Source organism: Vidua chalybeata, chromosome 8 (genome assembly GCF_026979565.1).
Source record: "Vidua chalybeata isolate OUT-0048 chromosome 8, bVidCha1 merged haplotype, whole genome shotgun sequence".
Lineage (NCBI taxonomy): Eukaryota > Metazoa > Chordata > Aves > Passeriformes > Viduidae > Vidua > Vidua chalybeata.
The window spans coordinates 18,573,310-18,594,227 of NC_071537.1; the positions used below are offsets into that span (position 1 = coordinate 18,573,310).

The window sequence follows — 20,918 nt, forward strand, 5'->3', positions numbered from 1 at the left end:
GGAGGAAACTTTCCTGTGAGTATTTTCTTTCCACTTTGTGAATCTAGTGGTGTTATGATCTAAAAGTTTTGAGGCTAGGGGATGTATTCTTTGTATGGGACTGTAGCTGTGAATGCTGAAGTAGAGAAATACCAAGGCAAAACAACTTGGCAAAAGTGGGAAGTTCAAAGCAGAATTTTGTATGCTCTGTTTCTGTTTTTCCAGGTTTGAGGGTTTTGTTGTCTTCCTATAGCTAGACTCCTTGCTACAGAAGGGAGCCAGGTCCCTGCTGTGCTTCTGGTGTTCCAAAACTAGATGCAATAGGTAAAATCATCAGTTTCCATGTTGAAACTTGGAGCAGACAAGAAGAGAGCAGAATGCTCTATGAGGTGTTTTGGGTTAGGCAGGAAATGAACCTTTCCTATTTTGTCATAGCAAACAGGGTACATCCACATCAAAGATGACTTGGCAGATGGTGGAGAAAGGTGCTTGGGTGGATTTAAAATGTGATTAAATAGCTCTGGATTGTGTAGGAGTACTGCTTCAGGCTGACTTTTCTGGGATTTGGGTGCATATGTCTAGTCAGCCTTAAAAAAGGAAAGTAAATATTTGGTCACAACTTATGTCTTGATGTTCTCTAGAGAATTGCCTTACAACTGCACCTGGAAGTCTGTTGCAGACAGAAAGATGTCCATAGAATGGTTTGGGTTGGAAGGGACCTTTAGAGGTCATCTAGTCTAACCCTCCTGCCAAGAGCAGGGACACCTTCCACTAAACCAGATTTCTCAAAGCCTTGTCCAACCTGGCCTAAAACACTTCCAAGGATGGTGTATCCACAAGTTCTCTGAGCAACCTGTTCCAGTGTCTCACTATCCTCATAGTAAAGAATTTCTCCCCTCTGTATAAACTGAATGTAGCCTGCTTTATTTTAATACCTTCACCCCTTGTCTTATCACTACCTTCTCTGGTAAAACATCTCTCTCTATCCACACTGCTCCCCGCTCTGTGTCACCTCCTTTGGGGAAAATTAGAAAAAGCAACCCTATAGTCTCAATGCACCAGGGTGGAGTAGTTCCTCAGAAATTATTTTCAAGTCCTCTAGCCTCAACTCTGAACTGTTGGAGTTTGTGCTAGGCATGGTGTCATTAGAAGATGCCTTCAATTATACTTTATCTTAGAACAGGCTTGCAAAGGGTAGCAAACAGGTTCACTGCCCAGCTGCAGTGGGGACAGTGTCTCCCAGCAATGTCACTGAATGTGGATAGAATCACAGAACTGCAAGGATTCAAAGGGACCTCTGGAGATCATCTGGTGAATCATGAAGTTAAAGCCAATACAAGCTGAGGTTTGCCTTTACCCTGCAGACTGCAGGACTGGGCACTGCTCATGAGGTATATGCTCATTCTGTAATTTGAAACTACAAGCTATGGAGGCATTGACACACTTTCTGAAATAGAACATGGAGATGTAGGATGCTCATAGTCATGTGTGGAAATTGAATAAAAGTGCTATAAAGATTATAAAGCTGTGCCCCAAAGGAGAGCTCACACTGGCAAGTGTTTCCCTCTCAGTTACTGTCTGTGGATTTGCTGAGCTGCTTCCCTGTCTGAGTCCAGCACAGATCAGACATTCTATGCAGCCACAATGCTGCCCATAGCCCGATTAAAAACCTTGCATTTTTAAAGGGTTAATCTGAATAAAAGACCCTTTTTTTCACTCAAAGCTCAGGTGGATGATTGGGTCTGCTATGCTCTCAGTGTAAGAGAAGAATAATACTGGGTTACACTGGGTAGCTGGTAGATCTTGCAGTCCATAGGTTGGTGTTCAGGAAGACACAGAAGACAAAAGTTAATCATGTAAGACATTACAGAAAACAGAGCATTCAGAAAGATTTTCAAGTAGCTTTTCGTTTTTTCCCCATTGTTTTTGGAATTTTAATTATTTTGGTTTTCATCCTTAAAGAAGACAATAAGTCACATGAATTTCTGATGCTTTATTTGATTTTATTTTATCTTTAAGATACAGGTTTGCACAGATTATAGAATATGCTCCTTGGCACTGAAACATGACGAGAGAAGAACACTGATTAGCAGCTACCAAGAATGCTTTAAAATGTCACCTTTAATGTCTGACCTCAAGGAAGGAACAGGTCAGTTCTTTGTTCATGGTGAAGCATAAGGCAGAGAAACCAAGGGACATTTTTGTGAGTTTCATTATATGTTGGGCTTTATGAATAGATTTCACTTAACAGTTGCATTTTAAGTGTTTTTGAATTTGTGAGAGAACCATTAGAACAATAAAAGGAAATGTTCCCCCAATCCACCATTCTTCCGTTACCCCACCCATGAATGGACAGGACATTCTTTTGAGTGATCATCTTTCTCCACTACTTTATAAGAACAAGTCTCCTCGTTGAAAATGCTTTCACATTTCTCTTCATCATAGTCGACTGGTCTCATATAGCTGTGGTTGGGAAAAGAAAAAGAGGTGATGAGACCAAGAAATAAGCAGCTTCCACTTCAGGCGGTATCTGCACCTTTGGTATGAAGAGGCTGTACTGAGGAGATTTTTGGGAGCAGAAAAGGGAACTTGCACAAAGGTCCTAGCTCAAATGTTACTTAGCCTGCTGTGTAAGCAGGATGAAGGGAGAGTTGTAGTTTTTCTGGTCTGATTTACACCCGAGGGATGTTTGTGGTGCTTATTTGCTATTCCAATATCACTGCTTCTTCTCTTCATCCACAGTATGGAACTAATATTGCATGAGTGGTTGGGTATCACTATGGGAAAAAATACAGCCAAGGTACCTTGAGCTGCTTCTCAGAGGAAAGTGAGGCAATGTGTGGCTTTGGGAAGATCTGGACTAGGATCAGTAGAAATTTCTTAGAGTGTTCTCTCTTGAATCAATAACTTGCCTGTTGTTTTAGCCCTGAGAAAAATTAAATTTTCTTTTTATTTTAAATCAAGAATTATTTGTTAAATACAACCTCTAGTTTTTCAGAGGAATTTCTTGCATGTTCAGTGAGGATGGTGTTGGATTAATGCGTAACTTTGTCATAGGAAGTGAGTGGGAGAAGGATTGTTGTTATTTCTCAGGAACTCCTGTGTGAAGGGAAGTGGTTTGTGTTGTATCACGGCAGCAGAGGAACAACCCCTCTGCTGCTCTGAGCTCACCTAGTGCAGCAGCCAATTCCAGTCTTGGAACAGGAGCAATCATTGCAGTCCTCAGTCCTCCATTGGGAATCAAATTTGTGGACGTTTCCTTCCTCGTCAAGGCAGCCTGAAAATGTAATGTATGAGCAGCTTTCAGTGTCAGACCATTGCATTAACAACTGTTGCATGTACAAAATGGGTGGGATCTTTGCTGACTTTTTGCATTAAAATCCCTATCTGCCATACTCAGAGGTTCCCCAGCAGAGCAGGGTGTGCCACCCTAATGCATGGAGAAGAGAGACCTGTGTCCTTCTGTCTCCTGAGGTTCTTAGCAGCATGGGATTTCCTGGAGTGGTTCATCTTCAAGTGTGGAACTTGAAGAACCCAGCAGAAAGACAATTAGGCACAGACCTGGCCAGAATTAAAAAAGGCTTTGACTTTCCTATTAACACCATCTCTTGTTGACTCCTCCTTTAAAGCAAGACTATGTCTGATCAAAAAACTTTTCCCAGTCCTCAGTTGCAGGAAGAAAGCAAATGTTAGATGTAAAGTTCCTGTTCAACAGCCACAGAATAGACCAGAGGCCTCCTAAATAACTGATCTGGAAAGCAGAATTATATGAGAACAGAAGGAGTGAGTGATGGGGCTTCTAGGTTGTGTCTTTGCCTATAAATGTTCTTTTCTTTGGTGATGTTAAGTCATTTCTTCAAGTAGTAGCACCAGCTTTCCCAGGTAAAGCTGTAATTTAGACCACTTAGGGTTTTTTTGCATATTGGCACACATCAGCTCTTGTTGTGTTGATAGCATGCTTCTCTTTTGGGAACTTTTTTCCTGCAGCTCCACTCATCTCTAGACTGACAGACTAGCTGTGTTCAGGAAGGGCAGATGCAGACTCAAGGGATGCAGCCATTCTGCTTTTAGGAATTTGCTTTGGGATACAGAAACAAGAAGTGTGTAAATTTTGTGGTGCTGAATACTTGTAAATCTGTTTCCTGTTTTATACTGACTACACAAACACACAGGTCCCTTCTCTGATTTCTAGATGTGATTCCATGGTAAAAATATTAATTACTACTTCATGCAGATGAGTAAACTAAAACTGTGCTACTTCCCTGGAAAAAGATCATTTGTAATTTGGTTTGTATTAAGCTCCCCAAATAACTTGCTCTTTTAATAACATATTGTTCTCCACACCCCATTTCCCTCCCATTTCCCTTTGATTCCTCTCCACTGTTTCCACTTATTTCTAAATTGTGATGAATTGCACAGGATGGACAAATCAAGCAGTGATTCTGATGATGTCTGTCAAGTTGAGGGCAGTTGACTTCTTACCTACAACCGCACCATTAGATATCCCTGGCTTGAATGGCAAAAAGACACAAGAAGCATCAGACAGTGGCATGCAGATGGCAACAGCAAGAAGGCAGGCCAAGATGGTATTCTGAACAAGAAAACAAAATTCATATCAATCCTTCAGTAACTATTAAGATGTCTTGATGATAAATAACAGGAAAATACATGGGGGTTTCAAATTAAAATCCAGTTGTCTTTTGCAGTTTAGACACTTTAACACACTTATCAGGAATATGGAACCATTTTGAAGAAGCAGAGACAGAGCATCTCCTGGGAGGGGAAAAAATGTCTGTCTTTCCAAGTTGTTAAAATCAAGCATTGACTGCTAGACCCAGCTACTGCTTGTGGAAAATGTGTGGTCTATTCCTTTCCATTACCCATTACATTTTCTAGTCTTTTTTTTCTCTATAGGCTTGGTCCCCAACTCTTTTTTCCACTAACCTCACTTACAGTTGCAAAAACTTCTTTACTGCTGTCTGAAGAACTACAGAATGTTTCACCCTAATACTGAAGGATTAGGAACAAGTGAAATAACTTTAGGTGAAATTAAATACTCAAGTCTTGGCTCTGTATCTTACTTGCAGGTGTCACTTACAACCTAGATAATTCTATATTCTGTAACCTTTGTTAGTGAGTTTTTTCTGAAAATTCAGCTGAAGTTTCAATACTAGTTTGAAATGTTTGAAGGGTAAGAGAAGAAAGGTAGTCCAGGAATAAACAATCACAAACACATACTGTATGCAAGTGTGTCATTTCAGAGTAGGACTGGTGGCTTATAAAAGCAAGTCACTCCTGAGAGATGAGAGGAGACAAATTTAGCATTTTATTTTGCAGAAGAGTGGTTAAAACCCAGAAAACTGCAACAGAGTGACAAAGGAGTAAAAAATCAAGATACCTTTTTTTGAGTTCAGCAAAGTGTTCAGATATTATCCAGACTTTTCACCCCAAGTTCTTACCTGCCTTTGCCTCTCTTTGACTCTTACTCTCGTAACACAGAATTTGTGCATTCTCCAAGTTTTTTAATGTGCCAAGTACTGAGATAAATCCAACAGAAACTCCTTTAAAATCTATAGCAACATGCTGTGGTCTTTTACAGTACAAGATGGACTTGAGTAAGGACTCACCATTCTTGCAGATTTATGAGACTTCCAGAAGGGAGATGGCCTGTACAAAGCTCATCTTCTCAGAGACCTTATATAGAGGGGGAATTTGTGGTAACAGCCCTTGAGCAAACTGACCATGCATGGCTAGCACCAATGAAGTTTCTGCAAAATTACTTCATGGGGTGGACATTAAGATAAGGCAATTACACACAGGAAGAAAGGCTTGCTCTAACAGACAAACCTGTTCTCCTATTTCTGGAGAAATAGGTGTGGCTTTTTTATCACACCAGAGTTGGGAGGCAGTTACAGGAAGCGCTTTTCAAGCCTAGAAGGAGTATTTAGCACTTGCCCTGAGAAAACCATTAGAGACATGATGGTTGTCAATCACAACAAAATTGCATGCTTAGTTTCAACCAATTAGGGTTTAAAACATGGGTCTTAGGTAACCATTATCTTCCTTGTTAAGCTTTTCATCACGTAGAAGATCCATATGCTCAAGTCTTGTATGAAGAAACAGGCATATATTTTATTTTTTAATTCTAATAGCCAGTGAGAAACTGTTCCTTTTCTGCAGAGGCTGGATATGTCAGGGGCAGACATACTTTCCAAGGACAATAATTTGATAGCAAAGAGGTTCAGTATGGTCCCTTTTGCTTAGCTTTCACCTGCTAGGTTCAAGTATTTCAAACTTTGTGGCTCTTCTTGGTGACGAAGTTTATCCCTTTATTGCCTATACCAGATATGCACAGGTTGCAATTCCTGAATTAATAACTCTGACTGCATAATTGTGGTGATTTCTTGTGTGGTTTTGGGAGTAGAGGCTGAACTCCAAGTTGGGTTGGCTACTCCACATCTACTCAAACTCCAGAGTTGAAAGGTAGCTCAGGAAGTCCATGAGAGAAGGCCAGGATTAGTGCAATGCAGGTCACAGTGAGACCACTACTTCCAGTGACATCTTAGCTGGCTTTCAACTCAGTAAGCTGGGTAAATTGTTTTTTCTTTGGTTACTAGACTATCACTCTTCAGGATGACAGAAAAGAGATAAAGTGCTTGCAGGTGTTTGATAAAGCTGTGCTAATCAGCCTGTCTGTAGTGAGTTAGACTTGGCAGTGCTGATTTATGCCCTGCCCTGAAATGGAGGATAACTACCATACCCTTGACTCCTAATCAGTGGACATTTCAGCCCTGGGAATTTCTTTATTGAAATCAACAGTCCACATATCCCCTTTGAATCTCTCAGAAATATGTATGAAGCCAATTGAACAGCATTGTGGTTTGGGATACTGTCGGTGCTTCAGACCATGTTCATTTTCCAATTAAAGGAGAGGGAGAAAGGCACAGTAGGATAGTGAAATATTACACCCTGATCCTAGGGAAAAGCTGCCTTTTGTGCTGGTTGCAGTCAAGATGGAGAAAATTCACATTCTCCCTTCTCATGTCCTGCTCCTGTGCTGCCTGACCTAATTGATGAACATCTGTGAGATGCCTAAGGATGTGCCCTAGCTTTTCACGCTGGCTCTTTGCAACCTTTAGGTATTGAGAAGTAACAATTTCCTCTAGGCTGATGATACTGTGGGAAGTAGCGTAGAATCCTGCTCAGGGTATTAACTCCTCCATGTCCTCAAAGGTGATCTGGAACAAATGTTCCATGGTATTTTGGGAAAAAAGGACCATCAAATTGCACTGCATTTATTCTGTTAAAATTACTGAGCTATTTAATTTTTTTTCCTTCTTGCATGTTATGTACTTGGCATGCAATATTTTGCTTCTCAGGCACCCTGCAGCAGTTCTTATATGTGAATAAAAATTATCAGTCACGTGGAAATTTGTGATGCAGGTGTACTGGAGTGAAACTTATAGAATTTGTTACAGCCAAAACAAAAGAATAGACAACTTTCTGGGTTGGTGTTGAGTGACGAAGGATGCGCTTGTTGCTCAACTCTGAAAAAACTAAACAATCAACCAACACACTTGTGTATTTTCTTTCTCAACCTCCAGACTGCCCAGCTGCTCCCAGTGCAGGACCTCCTCCTGTTTTCTAGGTGCAAGATATGCAAAGGAGGGAACTTGCACACAGTTTTCTTTGGACAGCAGCAGAGAGTGACCTGCCTAAGCCTGAGTAGTGTTAAGGGACAATGAAGAAGCCTTCTTGCATGATCTGTGAATTCATAGGAACCCAACAAAATGCTGTGGTGCTGAAAACACTTACAGCAGCAAACTCCATGAGGATATTCTGTTCATGTATTGATTATTTGGGTCCTTTGTGACCCTTATAACATCACATTTCTTCATGTTGTTCATGTACAGGATGAGGGGTGCTTTGTGTGGGTGAGGAGCGGGTTTCTTTAACAGATGTAGCTCTGTTGAAATCTTGTGTTGGCTTCCCAACTGGTTAATTTCTTACTAAAAACATTCTAAAAAAATCATTGCTCTGCCTATTTCTGTGCTTCCTTTCCACTTATTCTGATGGATAGAATATCCTCTTTCTTTCTAAGGGAGAGAGAAGTCTTGGAGACTTTCTTGAAGATTTACCTTGCTATTTTACTCTAATCCTTCTTCAGCTGGAGTTTCTGGTTACATCTTGCTGATAACAACAGAGATAATCCAGGTAATGCAAGATGACCAACTCATTTTTTTCTTGCGTGTTTTAGTGCAATGCAATCGACAGAGAGAAATACAGCATGATTTCAGAGCAGTCATGTTATTAAAACAGCCCAATAATCTAGCTATTATCTGTGGACAACTCAAAGAAGAGGTGTGCTAAAATGAAAGCAGTCCAAGAACTTTGTTTCTTAGGCCAGCATTTCAGTTGAGAGGGATCAAGAATGTGAGATTTCTGTGTGGGAAAGTAAGTGCAGGACCCATTACAACAGTTTATGTATCCAGTCACTTAACCCAGTAGGTTGATTTATCACTGCTATTGGGAGGGGAAGAACAAGAGGAAGCATGAGGCATTTCAGCTCACAGATCATAAGTAAACAAGATTTTACAAACTTGACATTAAACTGACAATGCTACGTATAATGTACATTGGCTTTGCTTTATTAATAAAGTCTGTCACATCTGTGTGTGAGAAAGGATAACTGTGTTAAGGAAAGGCACATGCAAACACTAAAATATACAGGGCACTGTTTACACAAGAACATATTGTAAAGGTGGTAGGAGGAAGTTTTATCTTGGTGGGGACACTTTACTTAAGTCTAAGGTTCATATAACCACAAACCTCAAAGCCTAGGCCCTCAGCTCTCTCACAGGACAGGAATTATCAAAGAATTGTACTAATTTTATAGCAAGGTACACAGACAGTGCGAGTGATTTGTCCCAGGTAGCAGAGGACAGTAAACAGAGCAGTAACCTGCTCTGTCCCAGATGGCAGAGCAGAAACTTGAATTGAGACCTCAATTCAACATGAGAGACCCAAGCTTGAGACAATAATTTCTACTCTGATCTGAACACACTTGCCTTCTTCCATGTCTAGCCAAGTCCCCATCCATGAGTCCAATTTCAGTTTTAATTCAATGCAGTTTCAGTGGGATGAGAAACACCTAATTTTTTATCTTGGTGCAAATGTATTTTTAAAACACATGATAATTTCTCAGCTAGCCTGGAAAATCCTGTCAGATCATGATCCCAGGAAGAAGGATCAGTGCTAAGCAAGGGACATAGAGACAGACAAAAAGATCTAAAGGGCCAATCACAAATACCAGACCATGCTTGCAATGAGGAGACCTCCATCCATCTCTGAAGTGTAGGTAGAACTGAGGGAGATGGCCACAGATACTGTACCAGCGAGAACAAAAGTCCAGAGGCAGTAAATCAAAATGAATAGGAGTGGCAGATTAGGGAAAAAAGGTATCTCCAGCTTATGGGAAAAGCTAAATATCCTGTACTTCTACCTTCCATCTCAAGATGTGTAGTAAAAAAAAGTCTTAGAAGTCTTCAGTGAACCAGAAAAATGACAGAAAAGATTATTCCACAAATTGAAAAAAACTACAGTGATTACAAACACAGCTTGTTATTTTGGCCCTGCAGCTGATTAAGCAAATGAAGACCATATGTCTGTAAAAAAGACTTTCTGTGGAGCCATGACTTAAGGAATTAGCTATAGGGAGGGTGGCCAGTTGGAGCATTGCTGTTGTTCTGTCCACTAGTGCCTCTGCTTTTGTGGAACTTACATGGTGCAACAGTGGACAGTGCTCTGGCCACACTGGCATTGGGAGCATGCCTTTGGTCCTCCAGGTGGTAGCAAATCATCTACTCATTCATCTTGAATGCAAGCTGTCCATGCATACACAAAATGAAAGAAGGCTTAACTTCAATTTCATACCTAGAGTTATTTAGTTCAGCATCCTTTGGATTTATTTCTGGGGAAATTCAGTTAATTTTGTGTATATCCCACCTACACTATACTTCAGCTCTATGTAGAGAGAATGAGTTTTTTTCCATTTTTAAGACTTGTTAGTTACTGATTCCATGAAGACTAAATGCCATGATTGGAAGTTACTGCTGCAGGATTCAGAACAGACTGGGATGGTGAGGGCAACCACAGAATTCTTCAGCCAAATCCAAAGGATATCTTTGCTTTTGGGACCTCTTCTCTTTTTTCTTTGCTGTTTTCCTCTGTAATGTGTAAAATCCTGCTTCCTGCCATTTCTTGTCCTACACCCTTCCTGTCTGATTGAGATGGGCAGGAACTAGAACAGAACACCATGAGAGATTTTGTGACTTGCATCTCTGGCAGGTTTCACCAGAATTATATTTAGGCTGTTTAGTTTGTAATAACAGTATGCACTATGCAGTGGTGTGAAGATGTAAGCCCAGGAAACCCTGCTGTAAAACCCCCACAATGTCTTGGAATACTTCTTGAAAGTAATTTATCCCTTTCTGAGAGCAAACTTGAGCTAGAAGAATTGCTTTCCCCCTCTCTGAGAAAGCAAAAAGGAATGGCCACCTGAAAAAGGGTAGAAAATGCAACAAATTTAATGAAATCTTTTTCACAAAATGACAGCTAGCATTTTATTTTTGAAATCCTTAAAATGTGAAATATGCTGCAGATTAAATATATGTGTGGTATTGTCATGATTCTCCGATTGTATAGGTATCAACAGATTGAATTTGAGTGTTATAAAATCTTTAGAATCTGAAATTTGGACTTACTCTGACAATAATGGGTTGTTTTTAAGGAGCTTTTGTATCGTCTAACCTGTGGATATAAAAATGGGAAAAACTTATTCTCCAGTGTTTTACCAACACAAAAATATTCATCATTTGGAGAGGAAGTTCTGATGGGATTTCTGAGGAAGTTACCAAAATTGAATAAGTTTTTCTTTAATCTCATTGCTGTGATGAATGGAAAACAGAACTAGTACCTCTCCCTTCCTGCCCTACACATTTCATTAATTTTTGGTGGTACATAAATAATAATAATAAAAAAATCATAACGGAGGATGAGTGATGTATTAGCTTGCTTTCCTGCAGATGGATAATCTCATGAATAAAAAATCCAAAACAAGTAAAAATTACCAGTGGCAATGTTCTTGACCATTTCCCCACTCTGAGCAAGGGAGATTAAAGACTCCTGAGCTTCATTGCTAAATTACTTTTATTTAGAGGAGAAAGAAAAAAAAGGAAGTTTCAGTATTGGCAGCTACTCTGATAATAGAAAAACCAATACCATTGCACACTGAGACTAAAAAATGTCTTTTTGAAAACATTTATATGCAATTTCTGAGTCTCAGTGAATACAGTCTATTCTCTGGAGTCTGTGAGACAAGGCTCTACATTTCCTTGGCCTGGTAAACCCATCAGAATTCATTTTCTTTCTTCTCCAGTGTCAGCTCTTGTTTGTGCTGAGCTGTTCAGATTCTGCTTCAAGTACAAGTGGTGGAGGAGGTGCCCTTGCAGTGGAAGATGGGTTTTCCCACCCACAGATAACTTCTGGAAGAATGTGCTAATCACACAAATATGCTGGTTCTTCCCAGTCCCAGAACCATAAAGAATATATTCTCAAGAGATTCAAAGTCTGTGTTAGATTTCTTTTTTTGGTCATTCATTCACACTTTTACTGGTGCTGCCAGCAAATCAAAAATCTTCTTCCACTAACAAAGTCATCTTCATCTGTAAGAAAACTGGCACCCAGATTCTACAGAAACTCTTGGGACCTTACAGGTTATAAAGCTCTAATTAAAAAAAAATAAATAAATACAGGTTGAACAAAGGAAACTAGTAGAATAAAATCCTACTTAATTTAAAAGTTAACTAAACATCTGTAAATCAATTAAAACACAAAGTCTTAACAACTAAAATTAAGAACATGAATATGACCTTTTGATAGAAACGAGATACTCTATCTGATTATGCATCTTGTGTGCTGAATTAGGACAATTAGGAGGTTCAAAATGAGCTACTGAAATGCTCTCTTTTATGAGATTTTCCTGTGTCATCATGCTTCTCTGTGATGGCAAAGCATCTGAAGGAAGGAGAGTAATTCCACAGTGCAGAGAGGTTTGGAGCAGGTGTTAGCCCACACAAGAAGAGGCAAAACAACACGGCTTTGAGGGGTCGTCCTTCTGCACCACATCACAGTCACAGCATTTCTTGTTGAAAACAACTTTACATTTCTTTTTGTTGTAAGAAACGGTCCTATGAGAGCTGTCAGTGGCAAAGAGAAAACAAATGTTAGCTTGAGAGCTTTCACTAGCTCTGTGACATGGCTGAGAAAAGGTTCTTGTGCATTTTATCCCCAGCAATGGAAAGCTGTGGCCATCCTACAGGCAATGATGATACCAAGAAGTTCAAACTTACAGGGAACAGCATTCCACTCCACCTTCGCTGCAGTCGCATTTGTAGCAATCTTCTGTCCTCTCAATGTGTCCAAAGGGATACAGATTTCCATTTATCATACAGCCTGCATAAGACAGCAGCAAACCAGAACATGTTCCTTAAGCTTCCACCTAAAAAGGAGGTGTCAACTCCTGAATGAGCTCCATGTGCTGGAATAGCAGTAGTAACCTACCACCAATTGCAATAATATTGCTGCAACCATACACAGCCCAGGGGAAGATTTTGCTTTTCCCCTACTTTTAGCAACTTGCTGCTGGAGCCCCCTATTTGTGTTTTTCCAATGTCTTCCCCCTCCCTTGTATTTGGAGCCCTTCCTGGCAGCTCCACATAGAGCCAAGTTCTCACAGACCATCAGGTCAGAGGATCTTCCTTGTTTCTACCTCTGTAGGGCAACTCTGGATCTCAAAGTAGAGCATAGCAGTCTGCTCCGCTCAGGGTCACGATGATGCCCATTGCAACAAGGAAAGCCAGAAAGCTCTTCTGTAGAGAGAAAGAAGCAAATGGTAATTTGTCCCCTGTTTATGAATCAACATCTGTTATAGAAACTACTGCCTGCTCTGTAGAACCTATGCCATTCCTGAGATGCTCATCAAAGGTACTTCTTGATGTCTCTGCCTTCGGGATTACGTGAGCATAAATTACAGGAGAACCAGGCCATAGGACTTTGTTGGTCTATTTATCGTTACCTAACTGTTGATTTAGATTCTGCAAACACCTTTGGAGGCTTGAAGAGCTGGAACAGGACACAATTTGAGGAATCAAAAGTGAAGAACAGAAAAAATACCTGGACAAAATATACACACTTTTTCCTTTGTTAAATGACAATATTTTAAACTGCACTTCACATTTACAAGTTTAAAAGCATGGTCCTGAATGTTTGCAAAACTCTGAATGTTTTCACCAACATTTCTGTGGAAAGGATAACAGCAAGTGAAAGAGTAAGAGATATCTGTACAGTTTCTTGCAAAGAATTACAATGCAAAGAATAAAATTCACAGAGATTCTCTGTGAAGATTATTCAAAGAATAATTGGAAGATTATTATTATTGGAAGATATTCAAAGAATAATCTTCACAGAGATGTTTCCTGTCTTTGCATCTTACAGGTTGGAAATACAATATAGCCACATTTAAAATGTGTAACTGGATGATTCTCTTAAATGCTCTCCTTTTGCAGTTTTAAAGCAAATACCTATCTGTATCCCCATTACAAAAAAAAAAAAAAACAAAAAAAAAAAAAAAACAAAAAAAAAAAAACAAAAAAAAAAAAAACAACAACAACAAAAAAAAAAACCCAAAAAAACCCCAAACCCAAACCAATCTTTGACTTACCATTGTGGAGTGTTTGGCTTCCAAAGAGTTCTAAGTTTCCAGAGAAAGCTGAAGTTCTTTATGTGGAATCAGAGAGCAAATATTTTATGCTGCCTTTATGTTGTGCAATTCAAGTCTAGGTGGAGGGGAAAAAGCCTGCTGAATGCAAATGCAGTTATTTTGTAATATCCAAAGAAATCTCTGAATTTTTTCCAGCTGGCAATGAGAAAATGTTTGGTTTTGCAGAGCACTGACCTGGGTAAATTGCTGAGTCCAGAACTTTGTATTCCTTGGGAGCATTATGATAGGAAGAAATGCCTTTCTGATGGAATACAAATATTGATAGCTAAACTGTAGACAGCATTATCCAAATTTTTAGGTGGGGCAGAAATGCATGCAAAATCCTGTCTGCTATCAGGGGGCTGGAACATGCTGGGTAGTGCATTAGGTGTTAATAGCAAATGGAGCTTTGGCCAGATCTCTGCATACTCACTGTTAGTGCTGTGGTGTGCACTGAAAGATAACCAAAGGTGTTTGGCCACTACCAGGATCAGAACCTCTTAACATTGAAACCTTAGCTGAAGCTGGATCCTATTACAACATCTCTTTCTTCTCCACTAAAATAAGATATAAGGTAATAAACTAATTTTCATAAAGTTTAGAAGGAATATTTTCTCACTTAAATTGTGACGCTTTGCTAAGGAAAAAAATTGGAATTCTGAAATACTTCACTGTTATATGGCACAGTTCCAGGCTACAACAAGCTAGATATTAATCTTGATGTCTGCACATCTCAATGCTTCAAATTAAAATGTAATCCATTAGGAAAGTCCTAGTTTTGTTATTCATTATATTCTTTATTTTTTGAAATGAAATTTTAATAAACCCATAAATTCTGAATGCCATATTTTCTCAAGAAGCAGTTTTGTGAGCAACTTAGGTAGGAAGTCTTTGATCTCCATGCTCAAAATATTACTTCCCCTAGAAGCTGTGGCTGTTTTTTCTCTAAGCAGGAGCATTCCTTCAGGTGTATCAGCTGAGGCTGTGTTCTGTGTAATTTTGACATGAACTAGCATAAAAACAGAAAAGTTATTCAGGACAAGTTTCAAAACTGTTCCTCTCCTGCAGAACACAAAAACCTTTAGGGCAAAACTCACTTTAGAACATTAGGCAATGTGAGAATGTTTGTTTTCACATGCTCCATTTAGTGGAACAATAGGATGGAATCAGTGAATGGGAGTCAAGATTTTAAAAAGGCATATGTGAATGTCTATACTGGAAAAAGCTGAGCTGACTCTTTATTCTCATATTTTTCATCCTTACAGGAACCAGTTGTACAGAAACACAGAGCTATTGACTGATATCCAGCCTGCAGCACATAGAACTTTAAAAGGTAAAGTATGTAATACCAGTGCCTGCAAAATACCAGGATTTTTTCCCCAAACCAAGGTGTGTTACTTGCAGGTCTTAGGAAAAAAAAAAAAAAAGTTCATAAGCAAATTACCAAAGCCAGAGAAAATACACCACATTAAATCTTTCTGATTTTAATAATGGCTCACAGAGCTTGAGATAGATTGTCTTGTGAAGGAAATACCCCTGCTGAATAAATGTAGATTGACTCTTGATTTGGGGCCAAATGAGGATCCCTGCACTAAGAATGCTCACCTCTGTGTAACCTCTTACTTCTACAAGCCAGCAGATTTGTTGTGATCATAGAACTTCATTAAATAATCCACTTGTTTTGGAAGGTGTGTTTCTTTTCAAACCATGTAACATTTAACTACAGACTGTTGTGGCTTTTTAATATCCAATTCTGAAGCGGAGAGCTCCATGTAGAGGCAGCATTTAACAGGGTTTTGTTGTCTGGTCTCATATATGTGGGCAGATTTAGGACACTAGGCATTGCCAGGTGGGAGATTTGATTTCCAAGCCCTGCTTTGAAGCTGAACTTCATTCCCCTGTGAATGTGGGGAATAGTTGTACTGAAGAGACAGAAGGCATCTGCATTATTAGTACCTCAAGCGGTGCTGCCATGAGGAAGCATGTCTCCAGGGGCTGATCTAGATCCCTTCTTCAGAGTGGATGAGAACCACTAAAGCAGCACAGTGTGTGCAGGATCAGGGCTTGGCAGAGGACAAGCCAGAGTACCAATGTTAAATTTAAAGTTTAACATTGCTTTACTTCAGGTCTGGTCAGAGTGGGCAATGGACATGAATGGTCACTGCCAATGTTGGGTGATGACATTGATGAAAATAAGGGAAAAATGGGAAAAAGAGGATGATGATCTCTCATCCTCACTTACTTTTCTGACATGTTAGCAGCACAGGTCTTACCCAAAGTCCATGCACCCTGAATAGGAGCCATTGTACAGCATGTCCCAAATAGTGCATCACTTCAAAATGATAATGGATTTTGACACCTGGCTAGAAGAGAACCTGTAAAGCATGACAGTGGCTTGTGCCAGGGTACTGGTGCATAGTGTGTCAGAGTAGAGAGCCAAATGCATTTCTTTCTCAAAGAAGGTGGCATTTCCCCATGTCACTGCAAAAAACAAAACATCAATATGAAGCATTTATGGATGTTTCATCATAATTTATTATAGTCAACAAATGCAGTAATGACAGAAACGAGACACTATCTGATTATGCATCTTGTGTGCTGAATTAGGACAATTAGGAGGTTCAAAATGAGCTACTGAAATGCTCTCTTTTATGAGATTTTCTGTGTCATCATGCTTCTCTGTGATGGCAAAGTATCTGAAGGAAGGAGAGGAATTCCACAGTGCAGAGAGGTTTGGAGCAGGTGTTAGCCCACACGAGAATAGACAAAACACGGCTTTGAGGGGTCGTCCTTCTGCACCACATCATAGTCACAGCTCTTGTTGTTGAAAACAACTTTACATTTCTTTTTGTCAAAAGCAACAGGAGTGTGAAAGCTGTCAGTGGCAAAGAGAAAACAAATGTTAGCTTGAGAGCAATAAAAGTTTCAATACTTCAGTGATTATAGCTTGAACTACTGAGCTGAGTGAGAGAGGTCTGAAACTATGGCTAAGGGCCGCTGAGCTAGCTTGAGTACCACACAGCTGCAGCTTCTAGAGCCTCAAATGATGCCCTGTGCTTTGCACTGTGAAGATGTTCCAGGATGCTCAGCACTAGCAAAGGTATTTCTAGCATGGCACTCTGCAGTGACATAAGCATGGGCTTGGCATCTTTTCTCTTTTTTCCTTTAATTTTTCATTATTTCCAGTTTGCATAGGATGTGGTGGCTGCTCCCTGATAGACTGTGCCACCTAAATAAAGACAAAGATCATCACTGAGGTATTTTGGGCCTTTGAGAAAGCAGGAGGATGAAAGGAGAATGCTGGAGAAATACTTCAGAGCAAAGCCTTGTCATTCTATGTTTGGCATATTCACTGGAGAAAAGCATTTCAGCAAAGGGATTCAGATCACCATAAGCTCTTTAGGGAAACTTCAGTTAACTCACTCCTCCCTACCCCCACTTTCTCAGCTAATGAAAGACAGCTGCAGTGAAAGAGGGTTCACAAATTCCTTAAAAATTTAAGGCAAGCACCAACTGGATGTGCCTGGAAAGGCTTGTGTCCACTTCCAGTCAGCAGAAAATGAGCTAAGGCAAACAGAGCTAAGGATCCAAACAATCAAGAGCTATATGTGGCTTTCACTAACTCTGTGACATGGGTGAGAAAAGGCTCTCTCATGCCCTTACAAACCCATTTATCCCCAGCAATGGAAAGCTGTGGCCATCCTACAGGCAATGATGATAGCAAGAAGTTCAAACTTACAGGGAACAGCATTCCACTCCACCTTCGCTGCAGTCGCATTTGTAGCAATCTTCTGTCCTCTCAATGTGTCCAAAGGGATACAGTTTTCCATTTATCATACAGCCTGCATAAGACAGCAGCAAACCAGAACATGTTCCTTAAGCTTCCACCTAAAAAGGAGGTGTCAACTCCTGAATGAGCTCCATGTGCTGGAATAGCAGTAGCAACCTACCACCAATTGCAATAATATTGCTGCAACCATACACAGCCCAGGGGAAGATTTTGCTTTTCCCCTACTTTTAGCAACTTGCTGCTGGAGCCCCCTATTTGTGTTTTTCCAATGTCTTCCCCCTCCCTTGTATTTGGAGCCCTTCCTGGCAGCTCCACATAGAGCCAAGTTCTCACAGACCATCAGGTCAGAGGACCTTCTTTGTTCACCTCCCCTGGCTTGTGAATTTTCCTCCAGCAGTATGCGTCACCCAGGGTCACGATGATGCCCATTGCAACAAGGAAAGCCAGAAAGCTCTTCTGTAAAAGAAACACAGAGCTCATGCCATGCATTTTAATCCACATTGATTAGCTCTCTTTTCAAAAGCTGTCACTGAACCTGAAGCAAAATTAAAAGTAACCTTATGTGTATATGAAAATAGTGGAAAAGTACACTCAAGATATTTCCCTGCATTTTTCATTTAGGTGGGAAGATACAAAATGACATATTACCGTGTCAGCAGCATCACTCCCTGCCAAAATACAGTCTCTAGAAATCACACAAAACTTCAATAGTATTATAAACTTGAAAGCCCAGCCAAGCTCTTGTCAGTACTTTGTTTATTGCCTTTGAGTCAGCTTTAGCTATTTCTCTAGCAAATCTCTGTTGAGCATCCCATTGCAGGTTTATTTTGATGGGTTGCTCCAGCTGAATAACTTAAAGGAAAAGTTTCGGAATAGCCAGAGACTGAGAAGCAATGGAGGACGTTATTTAAATTTTCTTAATAGCTCTTGCAGACTAACAGGAAAGGATTTGAAATGAGTAGATCTTTCCAAGTTACTGTTCTGAACTTTGGAAGATATTGCTGAGACTGTTGCTGCTTGAAACTGGGTTTAAAGTAGCAGTGAGAGGTTTGGCTTACTTGAATCACAATGCCATAAGACATTGAAAGATTCTGAGCCTCAGGAAGGAGGTGAGCCAAGGAGAAACTCCTCTGTCTGCTCTGGAAAAAAACTTGATATTTTAATCCTTGATGTCCTGCTTTGTTATGGGACTGAGTGAAATTTAAGATATAGTGAAAGCAAGGAAGAGGAGGGTTTATGGAGTGGTCTGGGAAGGGGGTAATGCTTCATTTTCATTGTGGTTCTGTGATGTGGAGTTCCTGAGGCTTTAGGCTAGAACAGAGACAGTTGTCATGCTGATCACCATAGCTAGAATGAAAGAAGTTAAAGACTGAAACCCCTAAAGTGTGCTATTCCATGGTGCCTGGGTCAGGTGTTTGCAACAACAGAGATACTCCATGCAATGTCACCCATGTCTTTATAGAAAATACAAAAATCCTTCATGTGTTGTGCTGTCTTCTGTTAATATTTTATCTTTTTTTCCCTCCAACACTTTCCTTATCATGCTACTCCTGGAAATGCCAGTTACATGAGCTAGGGCATGCTCCTCTCATTAAAGATCAAAGTTTAGAACCTTCCACAAAAACTAAAGAGAAACCTAAGGGGAATCTGTGGTGTTCAGTCAGGAGTCTGAATGTGCTTTATCTGCAACAAGCAAATGATTTGTCAGCTAAGTAACACAAACTTGGCAAAAAAGCTTAAACAGAGAAAGAAGCAAATGGTAATTTGTCCCCTGTTTATGAAACATCTATTATAGAAACTACTGCCTGCTCTGTAGAACCTATGCCATTCCTGAGATGCTCATCAAAGGTACTTCTTGATGTCTGTGCCTTCGGGATTACGTGAGCACAAATTACAGGAGAACCAGGCCATAGGACTTTGTTGGTCTATTTATCATTACCTAACTGTTGATTTAGATTCTGCAAACACCTTTGGAGGCTTGAAGAGCTGGAACAGGACACAATTTGAGGAATCAAAAGTGAAGAACAGAAAAAATACCTGGACAAAATATACACACTTTTTCCTTTGTTAAATGACAATATTTTAAACTGTACTTCACATTTACAAGTTTAAAAGCATGGTCCTGAATGTTTGCAAAACTCTGAATGTTTTCACCAACATTTCTGAGGAAAGGATAACAGCAAGTGAAAGAGTAAGAGATATCTGTACAGTTTCTTGCAAAGAATTACAATGCAAAGAATAAAATTCACAGTAATCTTCACAGAAGTGTTTTCCTGTCTTTGCATCTTACAGGTTGGAAATACAATATAGCCACATTTAAAATGTGTAACTGGATGATTCTCTTAAATGCTCTCCTTTTGCCGTTTTAAAGCAAATACCTATCTGTATCCCCATTACAAAAAAACCCAAACCCAAACCAATCTTTGCCTTACCATTGTGGAGTGTTTGGCTTCCAAAGAGTTCTAAGTTTCCAGAGAAAGCTGAAGTTCTTTATGTGGAATCAGAGAGCAAATATTTTATGCTGCCTTTATGTTGTGCAATTCAAGTCTAGGTGGAGGGGGGAAAGCCTGCTGAATGCAAATGCAGTTATTTTGTAATATCCAAAGAAATCTCTGAATTTTTTCCAGCTGGCAATGAGAAAATGTTTGGTTTTGTAGAGCACTGACCTGGGTAAATTGCTGAGTCCAGAACTTTGTATTCCTTGGGAGCATTATGATAGGAAGAAATGCCTTTCTGATGGAATACAAATATTGATAGCTAAACTGTAGACAGTATTATCCAAATTTTTAGGTGGGGCAGAAATGCATGCAAAATCCTGTCTGCTATCAGGGGGCTGGAACATGCTGGGTAGTGCATTAGGTGTTAATAGCAAATGGAGCTTTGGCCAGATCTCTGCATACTCACTGTTAGTGCTGTGGTGTGCACTGAAAGATAACCAAAGGTGCTTGGCCACTACCAGGATCAGAACCTCTTAACATTGAAACCCTAGCTGAAGCTGGATCCTATTACAACATCTCTTTCTCCTCCACCAAAATAAAAAATTCCTCTCCAATCAAAACCTGCTATTACTCCTGTGGAACTGTTCTGGCTTTGACCTGAATAATTATAGTAGACTATGTGATCTCTTTTAAATGTTTACTTTCCCAAGAAGTGATAAACTTGAGTGATAATCAAATACTCTGTTTTCTCTTGCTCCTACAACCTCTTTTCAGAAAGCACTATACACCTGTGGCCCTATCTATATTTAAAATACTTCACTACAGATACTGCCAAGCAATTTGAAACTCATTCCTGTTGGAGGCTTTTCATCGTCTGCAGGAAATTTAGCCT

The 20,918-nt window shown here is 39.8% G+C and overlaps 2 protein-coding genes and 1 long non-coding RNA gene across 4 annotated transcripts; all 3 read right to left on the reverse strand.

The window, feature by feature from the left end:
• Nucleotides 1-1,970: 1,970 nt before the first annotated feature.
• Nucleotides 1,971-5,619, reverse strand: LOC128791889 (beta-microseminoprotein-like). Its single transcript, XM_053949802.1, has 4 exons — nt 5,607-5,619; nt 4,462-4,570; nt 3,151-3,256; nt 1,971-2,442 (listed from the first exon to the last, which is right to left on the reverse strand). The coding sequence occupies exons 1-4, from the start codon at nt 5,607-5,609 to the stop codon at nt 2,313-2,315; spliced, it is 348 nt and encodes a 115-aa protein (XP_053805777.1). The 5' UTR covers nt 5,610-5,619; the 3' UTR covers nt 1,971-2,312.
• A 4,923-nt stretch (nt 5,620-10,542) lies between these two features.
• Nucleotides 10,543-13,873, reverse strand: LOC128791890 (uncharacterized). Its single transcript, XR_008432209.1, has 4 exons — nt 13,760-13,873; nt 12,809-12,908; nt 12,390-12,492; nt 10,543-12,236 (listed from the first exon to the last, which is right to left on the reverse strand). It is a non-coding gene; the product is annotated as an uncharacterized LOC128791890 (long non-coding RNA).
• Nucleotides 13,874-16,302: 2,429 nt separating this feature from the next.
• LOC128791425 (beta-microseminoprotein-like) lies at nt 16,303-20,136 on the reverse strand. Of its 2 annotated transcripts, XM_053949082.1 has the most exons (5): nt 20,021-20,136; nt 18,647-18,727; nt 17,942-18,044; nt 17,538-17,640; nt 16,303-16,673 (listed from the first exon to the last, which is right to left on the reverse strand). In XM_053949082.1, exons 1-5 carry the CDS (start codon nt 20,021-20,023, stop codon nt 16,544-16,546), a joined length of 420 nt encoding a protein of 139 aa, XP_053805057.1. In that variant the 5' UTR covers nt 20,024-20,136; the 3' UTR covers nt 16,303-16,543. The 2 variants fall into 2 exon arrangements, with proteins under 2 accessions (XP_053805057.1, XP_053805058.1); XM_053949083.1 differs by lacking the exon at nt 18,647-18,727 and having other exon boundaries at nt 20,021-20,130.
• Between the last annotated feature and the right edge of the window lie 782 nt (nt 20,137-20,918).